The 12478-nt window shown below is 34.3% G+C and overlaps 1 protein-coding gene across 1 annotated transcript in view; it reads right to left on the minus strand.

The window, feature by feature from the left end:
- Positions 1-6720: 6720 nt before the first annotated feature.
- OTOG (otogelin) overlaps positions 6721-12478 on the minus strand; it is a 99250-nt gene continuing 93492 nt past the window's right edge. Inside the window, exons 51-55 of the mRNA XM_070935098.1 lie at positions 12158-12262; positions 10560-10679; positions 10206-10251; positions 7029-7108; positions 6721-6921 (exon numbers count right to left, since the gene is read on the minus strand). Coding sequence (XP_070791199.1) covers positions 6721-6921; positions 7029-7108; positions 10206-10251; positions 10560-10679; positions 12158-12262 — 552 coding nt within the window. The remainder of the gene's footprint in view (positions 6922-7028; positions 7109-10205; positions 10252-10559; positions 10680-12157; positions 12263-12478) is intronic.

Below are 12478 nucleotides of genomic sequence, written 5' to 3' on the forward strand. Positions count from 1 at the left end.
TAGTATAACCCAGCCAAAATTGGGATATGTCACCATACCTTATTTTCTTTCTGTTGGGGAAAGGAATGTTGGACAATGAATGTTTAATAAAATGAATTACTTAGAAAACAGCATTATCAGAAAAAAGAGGTTCCTGTATTGCTTCTCTATTTTTAATAAAAGGACAAGTATTGATTTTCTCATGTTGATTCAGCATATATATCCATACATTGCATATACTTTATAATTAGTGGGATACAAACAACAACGTACAAGGTAATCTCAACATTAAAGGTCCTAGCTTGCATAGAATAGTATAAGAAGGGCTTTAAATTCTCCTGAGCACACTGGCTGAAAAGTTCTAAAAAGTGATCAAGCATGCACCATGGATCCAACTGAGGCTGGTAATCTAGTATGGATATTATCTACTGTATTAAAAAGGAGCATGTGAAAGACTCATTTGATCAAAATAAAAATGGCTTAGGTCAATAGCAATAGGCCCTCTGCTGATTACCATAGGATATGGAAGATGCAATTTGGAGTGTAAAAGAATTAAGTGGTAGAGTATGACATAATGAATGAAAAAGAAAAATTTCTAGTTCTATGAAATGAAAAGGGAAAGATAATAGGTCTGAATAAAATTGCCCAAATTTTGTGGAGTGAATGAATATATCCAGGAAAATTAAGACACATCTAATTAATAGTTAAAGAGGCTAACATCTATGTCAGAAAGTATGAATTTGTATTATCGAGGTAATTGTCAGTATATCTGTTTTAAAAAGAAACCTTTTTCTTGTATATATGGTTTAAGCATTCAACCTAGTCATGAAAGTTGAGAGAACAATGAATGAAAAAAAATCTGTTTATGAAGAAAGAATGTAAGACTTAATTTAGAATTAATTAAGAATATAAGAATAACATATGGTCCTGAATGTATTTTATTTATTAGATTTTTTTATCCTGCTTTTATTATTTTTCTAAATAACTTAAGGCAGTGAACATACCTAATACTACTTCCTTCTCCTGTCTTCCTCACAAGAACCCTGTGGGGTGAGTTCGGCTGAGAGTGACTGGCCCAGTCACCCAAAGGCTTTCATGCCTAAAGCAGGACTAGAACTCACAATCTCAGGTTTCTAGGCCAGCATCTCAATAGTGACAGAAGTGATCATAAGAAAAAAGGATTAGCGCTAGGATAAAAGAAGCAAAGGTAATCCAGCAATTTTGAAGGAAATAAATATTGCTCTATTAAGTGATCACTGTACAGATAATCCTGAACAGTCAATGGTTGCACCATGAGAGGGGTCTGGTTCTTGACAAACCATTACAGGATTTACTCTGGGCTTCGTCTTCTTTATCTACTTTAACTTCCAGAGAGGTATTACTAACTAATTCAGGGTGGAGGTCATGAGTATGCTGATAATATCTAGCTGGGGGAGAAAAGGAATGAAATCAAAATCCTGAACTGAAGTGTAGAGGCCATCAGGGTCTGGATGAGGAAAAATGTCTTGCCTGTTTATTCACAAGAGCCAGTTTGATGTAGTGATCAAAGCATCATGTTAGAAACTGGGAGACTGTGATGACTTAGTCCCACCTTGGACATGAAACAAGTGACCTTGGGACAGTCATCCTAAGGGTGCTTTTTCAAAAGGCAAACTTTGTTTTTCCTTGAAGATGTTTCACTTCTCATCCAAGTAGCTTCTTCAGTTCAGTTTCTTGGATGAGAAGCGAAATGTCTTCAAGGAAAAACAAAGTCCAGTTGTCTTTTGAAAAAGCATTTTAGGGACAACCATGACCTGCATAACTGATAATTTCCATAAACACTTGGGGACATTCACTTTCTCTCAGCTCTAGGAAGAAGGCAATGGCAAACCACTTTTGAAAAACCCTGCCAAGAAAATTGCAGGTACTTGCCAGGCAGTTTTTGAGAATTAGACATGATTGAATGGAAGAAAAGAATTATTCAGAATACTAGTGATTCTGGGACTGCACCAGGTTTGGCTCTTCAGGAGATTGTGTTTCCCTATAGAATAGCAGGCTCCAATTTGGAGGTCTTCCTGGATTCACACCTCCATAACTGCATGACCATCAATAGTTTCCAGTAATTCAAGGTTTCCGGTAATGCAGTATCACTGAGGCCTGAATAACTATAAAGCTACGTAATTCACATGAATTCTTCTCACCCAGTTTGAATTGCAGCTTGGAAGGAAATGGGAGAACACATACATCATTAACCGGATCAGGGGCGAGCGAGGGGCTGTGGGTGGGGGGAAGAATGGATGTAGGTCAGTGGAAATGAACGTGTGAATGGGAGAGGACTAATGTGAAATACCACCATTATAAAAAGTTTAATATTTTGAGTTGTTCTCCTTGAAATGTTGTCCTCCTTGAATATATGGCAAAGGCTGCATCCAATTTAGGGCTACCAGATCTGAGCTATAAAACCCCACAAGACTGCAGCCTCTTCTGTATCTGGTAGTGATAATCTAACTGAATTTCAGAATGGTTATAGAAAACAAAACTTCAAAGACATCACCCTGAATTAATGAAAAATACAGCTTGATCATGCCTCTTAGAGCATGATCAAAATGTTTAAGTTAAAACAGAATTTATCTATCTTCTGTCTTCTTTAAAAATTTAGGAAGCAAGAAGTCAACAATGCAGCCAAGAGGGAATAGGACTTAGATAACACAGCTGTGGGATTAGGGAAAAAAAGATCAAGCACAAGTGTAGTTTAAACCTCTATTGTAATTAAAACATGAAATGTGGAACAAATTGCATTTTGGGAGATCAAGTTTGTAAAATGCTTTATTTATATTTCAGGGAAATACTGAATCTATTTTTACACAATTGCTCATTAGTCTGATCACAAAACATACTCACACAACGGAAAACATATTAACCATTCAACAAGAATACTGGTAAGTAAGATTTTTATTGAAGTTTTTTTAACAGGTTTTTTTTAAACTGCCTCAGATCAGCATATTAATGGGTTAAAAATCATTTTCTGTGTTATTTTCAATAGACACTGCTATATACATTTTTTAAATTCACCTATTTATTTTAATACTAATGTACTACCTTTCCAAGACTCAAGATGGCCCAGAAAAGTCTATTTATTCCATCTTTCTTAAAGTAAAATTTATTCAGCTTTCTAATTCTTTCCTCTTTTTAGTTACGTGTGTGCGTTTCAAGTCTGTTCAAGAAGTGTAGGGGCCCTGTGAAGAAGTGGGAAATGGGTCCATGAAGCTTGCAGGAAAACCAGGGATGAATGTTCCCGGTTCGGACCGGATCAGGCAATCCAGTAGCGATTGTGGCAGGTGGTTCGGAGAACTGGTAGCGATGGCGGCGTGAGACTCCGCCCACCCGCCCGGTTGTTGTTACTTTCTGCTTTTAAAAGGTAAAAAAAAAAAAGGCCCTGATAATCAAGTGCCACAGCTGTGATCGTCAGAGCCTTTTTTTACCTTTTAAAAGCATTTTTTACAACCTATTTGCCTGAATAGGTTGTAAAAAAATGCTTTAAAAAAAAAAAAGAAAGGTGGCCAAACCAATCACATTACCCACAGAACCGGTAGTAACAAATTTTACATTTCACCACTGAGGAGAACATATTTCCCATTCCATCAGTGGAAATTGCTTCTGCTAGTAGAATATTGGGTTGGATTTTGACTTCTGTGAGTGTGCTCTGTTACAGGTAATGCTGCACATTGATTGATGCTAATCTAACCAACGAGAAACAGCTGAATAAATCCTTGTTTGTTTGTCTCAATCAAATTAGATCACTTTTTAAATGCAACATGAAAACCTGATCACAGAGAAACATTAATTTAGAAGAGTAGAAAGCTAAAGAGAAAACTCACATTACCATACTTACGGTGGCAAGCTCTTTCCATCATAAAAAGTAATCTTTTTTGCTATTCCGCATGATAATTCCTCATATAATAATTGATTTTTAAAAAAATTTTGGGTAAATAAAACAATTCAAAATCATCTTCACGTCTTTAAACTACATAGGTCTTCTCAAAATCATGTTAATGGGAAAAGGGGAGGATTTCTATCCCCTCTATCATATTACCCTTCTAGCACTAATGCGGTTTGTAGCCATCCATTTTTAAACATTCTCTGTGATGTCCAATAAACATGATATTTTGCTGAATGAATTTCATCTTTATAACATGTTAATACAGTGATTAATACATAATCTCTGAAAGCTAGAGATCCTAGAATAAAATATGCCCGCGTCTTGATTTTTTTTTTAGGAACAATTTATTCAGCTGCATTAGACTTAAAAACAGAAGTGACACACTTTTAATTTGGTTTTTTTAATGTATTTTTTAAATCAACATTGAATTGTTATATTTCATAATAGGCTGTTAAATGTTATTAAATATGATATAAATGAAATATATGTATAGTAGAATTGTGTTATGTAACATATTAAAGGATAAATAGTAAGCTGAAAATACAGGCCTTCATATTAAATTAACGAGTATCATGCAGCATGGAAAAAAAAAAGCAAGTGGTGTAACCTTTCCAAAATCTTTGAATTTAATTGTAAGAAACAATGAATGGTCAGAATCCATTTCTATCACTAGAATGTTTGAGTCAATGAAGGGACATTTGGGTGGGTTTCTCAACACATAGAGGTAGCCATGCCTTATATTTGAAGCAGAAGTATTAAATATCATTTTTGGTTTGGTTTGATTTGGTTTTGGTTTTGGTGTCTTCAAGTCAGTCTTCATTTCTGGCAACTTCCTGGAAGAGCCCATGAATTTTCAGAAGTGATTTGTCATTGTGTTCTTCCTAGGGCTGAGAGAAAGCGACAGGTGCAAAAGTCACCCAACTGGCTTTGTGCCTAAAATGGTACAAGAACTCAAGATCTCGCAAATTCTAGCCTGCTGCTTTAATCATTACACCAAACTGGCTCTCAACATATAAATAATACAGAGCTTTTGAATCTTTTGTTTTTGGGGAATTTCTTACTTAGAAAATGTATCTTACTGCAGAAAATGGGTACTCTCTTTTAAAACCAAGAAGTGTGCAATAGAATATTAAATTAAAGCTGGCTGCATAGATAAAAGCTGTCATTGGACTTCCAATTCATGAATATTTTGATTAAATAATCTCTGCAAAAGAAAAGTACATTTTAAAACATAAAACAAAAACCAGAACCTCTTTCTATTGACCATTTGACTACTCTGGGCTCTTTTTAAGTTCTCCTTACTTTAGCCGATTATCACATAGCAAACTATGTATTCTCAAGAGTTTCAAAAGTAGTTTGAAATGCAGCAGAGGGCTGGAGAAAAATGAATCTATTGTGAATACGAAAATCTGATCTCTTTTTAGGAACTATGGATCTACGAAGCTGTGGGTAATGGAACTGTAAATAATAAAAGCTGTTTGTCAATAGTCAAAAAGGAAGGCTGAGCAAATCCTTGGAAAACTGTTTCAGAATTCCATAGAAGATTTGAAGCACTATGGAACTTAGTCTCTGTAGGATAACTCAGTTGATGTAACTATGAGAGATGGGAATAGATTCTTTTGTTGTGTACCCATAATTTTTCTGTTACTTTACAGATATACAATAAGGCAGGTGGACATTTGTGCATGATTAAAGTACATTTTTCAAAGTTATCCATAGTTTTGTTATTTGCAGTTACTAGTCTAGAAACCCCCCCCCCCACAAATAACAGAGATATTATATTTTAGGTGGCTAAATATTTATTTTTCACATATTCTGTTCACATGACGGAATGATTTTTAATGTGATAAACTGTAATATTTCTTTAAGCTGTCCTATGATTTTAAGAGATAGTGACTGCTCTTTGTTATGCTAAATAATTGAAATAGATCATCTACATTTCCTATAAAAATACACCATAAACTATTTTTAAGCCATGTTTCCCACCAGAGATCAAGCTTATATATACACTTATCCATGCTGAAAACATTTCCCTGATAAATGTGCATATAATTACATGATTTGTATTCTTTTACATGCAACTTCTTCTCTTCTGAAAGTTGGCACAAGACAAGAATTTTACATTTATGAAATTCAAAAGGGCCCAGAAGATTTTTCCTCTTTTAGGTTGGAATATTTTTTGTTAGCAATTGATTACGAATTAAGAAAGAGGATTTTTTTTTTCTTTTTGTTTTGTTTCCATGAAAAGTATTTTGGACTAAAAAGGCCCACTTTTACCTGTCAGAGATGTGATACCACTCTTTTAAGTGGATCTACAGGATTATAATCCTCAATCTGTTCTCATATTTAATACAACCTCCTCATATGAACAACGCAACATTACTAATAAATTTATGGTAAAGAATGGTAATAATTCCCATCGATAGGATAATTTGACCCACAGCTACAGTATATTTGTCAAGGCATTGTCCACTATCTTTTCACAAATTCTACTGTTCATACAAGTAAACCATCTATACAGTTATATAAATAGCCAATTATATAGGATGAACTAACATTGAAAAATACTGAACATTCCAGTAAAGCATCATTTTCTTATGGGGTTGCATATTAAAAATATAACATTAATGTCAAACATCCATCTGTTAAGGAGAACAATAAAAATGTAATGACATATACTCATCTTTAAAAGTAATTCTTGTTTTAACAATAGATAGCTGCATTGTCAAGTGATGAACTGTTAAACATTCTGAATTTATTCTGGGAATAAAATTAATTGCCTCCAAAGCTGTTTAAAGAAACAGGTCTCTTTTAGCATTGCTTCATGACCATTGGCAAGAGCAGTCTGTGGGTTCCTGAATTATATAGCTGACCCAGGTTGAGTTACCACTGCAATATAACTGTACAGTTCGCCTATGTAGTCCCAGTTCTCTGCAACATTTGCAGAATCTTGCATATGTATTAATGTTATAATTATATATGCTTGCAGAAGGACATTTTCCATCACAGGAAACAATGTTTACCTGGGAATAAATACACACAAAAAACCCAGTAAATAAAATGGCTTAATAGGTGCATGACTTCCAAACATTAACAGAGCTGATGCAAACAGTAATGGTTCAATGCTTACCGGTGTATTACTTCGACAATCATTCTTGCGTATTGTCATCCTAACAGTCACTTTTTTACAGAATTTTCCATCTTCTTTGCCTACAATAATGAATTGTTTGGAAAATATGAATGTCTCTATGCACATCTGTACCCCAAAAGGGGATAAAATATGCTAAGAAAAAAATATTAAATAATTATGAAAAGAAATTAAGTAACTACTGATGCTATTGTATTTATAACTTTTAAATTAGGATTTTTTAAAATAAGGGTTAAAAAAAAAAGGGTTGCCCAAAACACTAGAAATTTATAGATACTATAAATATTATGCTTTGTTCTGGTACAGTTACCACTAAAGGGAGTGAAACTTACACAGCTGCCGGATGTCCACTTTCAAAGTGGCAAAAACATAATCATATGCATTTATTTTAAAATCTTGGGATATCAGCTCAGACTTCTAAGAATTCAGATTGACAAACATAAGTTAATGGATTTAACCCAAAGTCTTCAAACTGTGTAGTATTTATACCTTACTCCAGAATCTGAAATAAAAGCTCTGACAGTAGTTTAATCTAGGTGAAGTAACACTGTACAACGAAGTGGGCATGGTAAATATATAAATCAACATAATGTGTCTATTCAATATTTATAATGTTTAACATACATAGCTATGCATATATGCTATTCTGCTGAAATTTGCAACACATTTAGTAAATGTAAGGAGTTTAATGCAATAATGTAATATAATAATGTTTAATTTAACTTATGTAAGGAATTTGAGAATTGTGTTTAAATTATCTGATACAGTATTGTGAGTATTACGTATGACCTTGTGAGTCAAGTCTCAATTCAATTCCACAATTCAACAATGTGATGGAAGGAAGAGCCATTATTGATAAACTGGTCACATAAAATTAAACAAATGAGATGCAACTGTAGGATTGGGACAATTCAGCTACACCATTTTCTAAATAACCTTCTATTTATCTCATTTCTCTTGAACTGGCTCTCTGTTTTAAATACAGTAAGCAGTTTGCAATCAAGCTAAGCTGCATGATTGGCATAGCAGGAAAGGTGCTTCCTATCCCCAACATGTGTAACTAGCATAATTTGATTAATTTAATTCAGTGTGATATGTAGCATAGGACTGTAGTTTCATCCCCATAAAAGACAACAAAGCCATAATTGAGGAGTCCTTGCTGCTTTCTGAGCTTGCTTCTTTTTTGGCAGACGTTTCATTAGCCAAAACATCATCAGTGCTAGTCCATCAATCCAGTAGCACAGATGATATTACACAGTTTGAGTAAATGAAACATCTACAAGAAAACAAGCAAGCTCAGAGAGCACTAAGGACTCCTCATTCAATCCTGAGCTACAAACATTTCTTTTACTAAAGCCATAATTATAATTAATTTATTAATGGCTCCATATTTTGGCTTCCCTAGATGGCTGAATCCTGTATTTTCATATCATATTTAGTATGTTTATAACTATACATTTGATTGTTCTTCGTTTTTCTCCTAATGCCAGATTGTTGTTTTTAATACTTCTATATTAGAAGTATTATAGCAATAGCAATAGACTTATGTACTAAGTATTATGTATAATACTTAGAAGTATTATAGCAATAGCACTATGCTTCATAGTGCTTTATAGCCCTCTCTAAATGGATTACAGAATCAGCCTATTGCCCCCAACAATCTGGGTGCTCATTTTACCAATTTCGGAAGGATGGAAGGCTGAGTCAACCTTGAGCTGGTGAGACTCGAACTGCTGAACTGCTGGCAGCCAGCAGTCAGCAGAACTAGCCTGCAGTACTGCATTCTAACCACTGCGCCACCACGACTCTTAATATAATATAATAAATGAGAATATTCAGATATTTATTTAGGATATAACATTGGAAACATGCCATGCTCTCAGCAGAAGTGTTATTTGATTAGCAAGCTTTAATAAGCAAAAAAATATTTCTATGTTCTACAGCAGTGTTGAAATTACTTAATTATCAGTTAAGCAAATAAAATAAATTATGCAGCAAATTAAATGCTATGTAAATGCTTACTGTCAACAGTACATTGTTGGCTAACAACAATGCACTGCCCATACAGTGCAAAATGAAAAGATGTGAGCAAATCTGAAGAATGAGCAGTTAGTACTACAATGCAGCTCTTTTAAATCAGGTTTTGTGACCGGAGGGGCATTATTTATTGTTTATTTATTTATTTATTTATTGGTTTGATTTATATGCCGCCCTTCTTTGGAGACTCAGGGCGGCTTACAATGCGTTAAACAATAGCCTTCATACTTTTGTATATACCTGCTTAGTAGGGCTTTCAGCCCCCCCCAAGCGGTGTTCTTTTTATACAAAGTCAGCTTATTGCCCCCACAATCCGGGCCCACATTTTACCTACCTCGAAATGATGGAAGGCTGAGTCAACCTTGAGCCTGGTGAGATTTGAACTTGCAGTAATTGCAGGCAGCTGGTGCTACTTAACAGCACTTTAGTCTGCTGCGCCACCAAGTCATTATGTTTCTTGGAGGGAGTACATTGTTAGAAATCAACAATGGCTCTGTTTGGTTCATTCCTACTGATTTCCAAGAAAATGTACCTGTATTACACTTAAGGCTAGGTGTAGGTGTAATTGGGCTAACAGGGAATGGGAGCAAAAATGATACTCCAGAACCTAAGGACATTACAAATTGAACATATTATACATGATGAATAGATGCCCCAAATCAGTATTCAGCATTTTATCTTTACTTATGCTATCAACAGTATTGTTGATTGTCTATGGATGACTGTGCTGAATAACATATGCATTAAAAATGATAATTTTAAAAAACCCATTATTAACAAACTATCCACTCATCACTAGTGAAGATACTATTTTTATTACAGATACACTTTGTTTCATCCTAGCTTCAGGTATCCGGAAATGTTTCCTTCAAAAACTGGGATCTGTTTATCCAATAACCAATAATATTTTTAAAATTTGTATTGACAATATACAAACTGAGAAATTCCACTAAATAAAATGCCTTTAAAACTCTATAAATGAAGACTAGAGTCAGAGAATTACTTATTTTACAAACATTTAATAGACACCTTTTATTGTTTACACTGCTATTGATGATAATCAATGTTTAAAATTTCTTCCCTTTCATGTCCCCAAATACTGACGCTTCAGTAGCAACTTACATGTCTTGCAACATCCTTCAAGGAATGGGACAATGTATCCTCCAATCTAAATATATACAAAAACAAAAGTCAGATGCACTATATATACACACTGTAAAATTATTCATTATATTTCTAATTGTATATGAACAACATAATTAGAGCTGAGCCTAGCTGCTATTATGAAACCTAAAGTAATACAGATAGAAGTGCTCTATAGCTATAGATGTAAGAGTCAGGAGAAATAATGCTTCCCATGAAAAAAACTAAACTATATTCCAGTCTTCAGCTATAAATATTTTGCAATGCATCTGCTTGCAATAATTTTATGGTCCCCATAAAATCACATGAAAAGAAATATGTTGAAACACTAACCTTCACACATTCTGTTTCATTAAAAGGTGGACAGCTGATGGGTGATGTAATTAGAACTGATCCAACTGGTGTATTTATGCAATCATATTTGAGACAGTTTAAGGTCCAACTTGACCCAGGCTACAAAATATTTAAAAAAAGCATTATCAGAAATATAAAAGTACTGCAGTGTTATGCAGAATGTTAGAAAAACAGGACCAAATGCCAAAAGCTCTGCTGTGCTATCACTCTTTTTCTTAATGTTCAATGCAATGTATGCTTTGGGTCTCTTTCAGAATTTTTTTTTTTTGTAGCTGTATGCAGTAATTATATTAATCCTTATCAAATCCTTCCATAGTTGAATGGGGTCAATATAATGTGCATAGCAATGTTGATCTATGTGAAGAGTAAATCAGTACCAAAACCTACTTACCAATAAAGAACAGTGCCATACAATAATCATTATTCTTGGATAGCAAATTAGACTCACTGTTTATCGTGCTGTATACACAACTTTCACTATGAAGAAATGCCACTATGAAGAATGATCAGGAATTGTGTTAGCTCACCAGCAAGATCAGCATTTCCTTGTGTTCTGTGAGTTATAAGTTCATCTAAGTTATGCTCACTAGGATTTGAAGTATTTGGGAGTGATGCACAGTTGGGTCTTTTGTAATGGATTGTAGAATGGCTCTGGTCAGCTATTAAACATATTCGGGATTCATGACATTAAATCTATCATGCTACTAAATATATCATAAAGTTAAGTATGCACAACTTTGTATTTCCAGAATACCATCTGGTTTCAGATCACTATGATTAGTAAAAAGAGATAAGAGTAGTATTTGGAGCTGCAAATTAAACTCAAAATTTGCACTTAGTTAATCAATTGACAGCCCCTACAGAGCCACCCAAAATATCCCAAATAAACCAAAAGACCTAGTAGCCCAGGAAGAAAAAACAGAAGTGACCTACAACATACAGTGTAAAGACTGCAATAGCTACTACGTAGGACAAATAGGCAGAAGACTAGCACAATACATCCATGAACACCAACGAGCAGTCAGAAGACATGATGAAAACTCCTTAATTTCATAACACATGGACAGACTTAACCATAGTTTCAACTGGGAAACTCTGTCCATCTTAGACCAAACCAAGTCCAAAAATGCTAGAGAATTTCTGGAAACCTGGTACTCTGACAAATTGGCCATCAACAGGCAAATAGATATAAACAACAATTACAAACCATTCAAAAGAGACACTCAACAAGCCAAAAAAGAAACAAAAAGACCAAATCACCTCATCACCAACCATCAACACCCAGAGATTGACACCAAGATTAATATTAACAATCAAGAAGCAAACAATACCCCAATTAAGGAACTGCCAAACAAGCTAACAGTCAACAACCCAATCAAAGAACTACCAAAATCACTCCACCAACACTGACAGGGAAAACACTACAATGTAAAATGGAAGCAAATCTAACTTCCTACTGGCACTGCCAAAGTTATCTAGTTTTGGTAATGAAACGTCTGCAAGAAAACAACCAAACTCAGAGAGCACCAAGGATCTTTCACACCCTCTCCTTTCTTTAAAAAAATAAAAGCATGTACCTTAAAGTATGAAATTGTTCCATTGGTGAATGTGTGAACACAAGACACATTCTTGCATTTTCCACAGCAAGTTGTTAGATCCTTTGGACGTTCATATACTTGATGCTAAAAAAGGATAAAGATAAAATATTAAATATAATTGAAAACAAACAGCAAAATTACAAGAATAAAAACCCCACAACAATACTATAATTGCTCTGTACTGTATTCACTATGTTCATGGAAAGTATATAATAAATTAACAAAACTTTGTTAAGGGGAGCTTTACAAAATGTCTTGGTATGAACAAACCAGCCGTCCTCAAAGCATTAAAGCCACCAG

Source organism: Pituophis catenifer, unplaced genomic scaffold, assembly GCF_029215685.1.
Source record: "Pituophis catenifer annectens isolate HBS135680 unplaced genomic scaffold, rPitCat1.0.hap2 SCAF_1, whole genome shotgun sequence".
NCBI lineage: Eukaryota > Metazoa > Chordata > Lepidosauria > Squamata > Colubridae > Pituophis > Pituophis catenifer.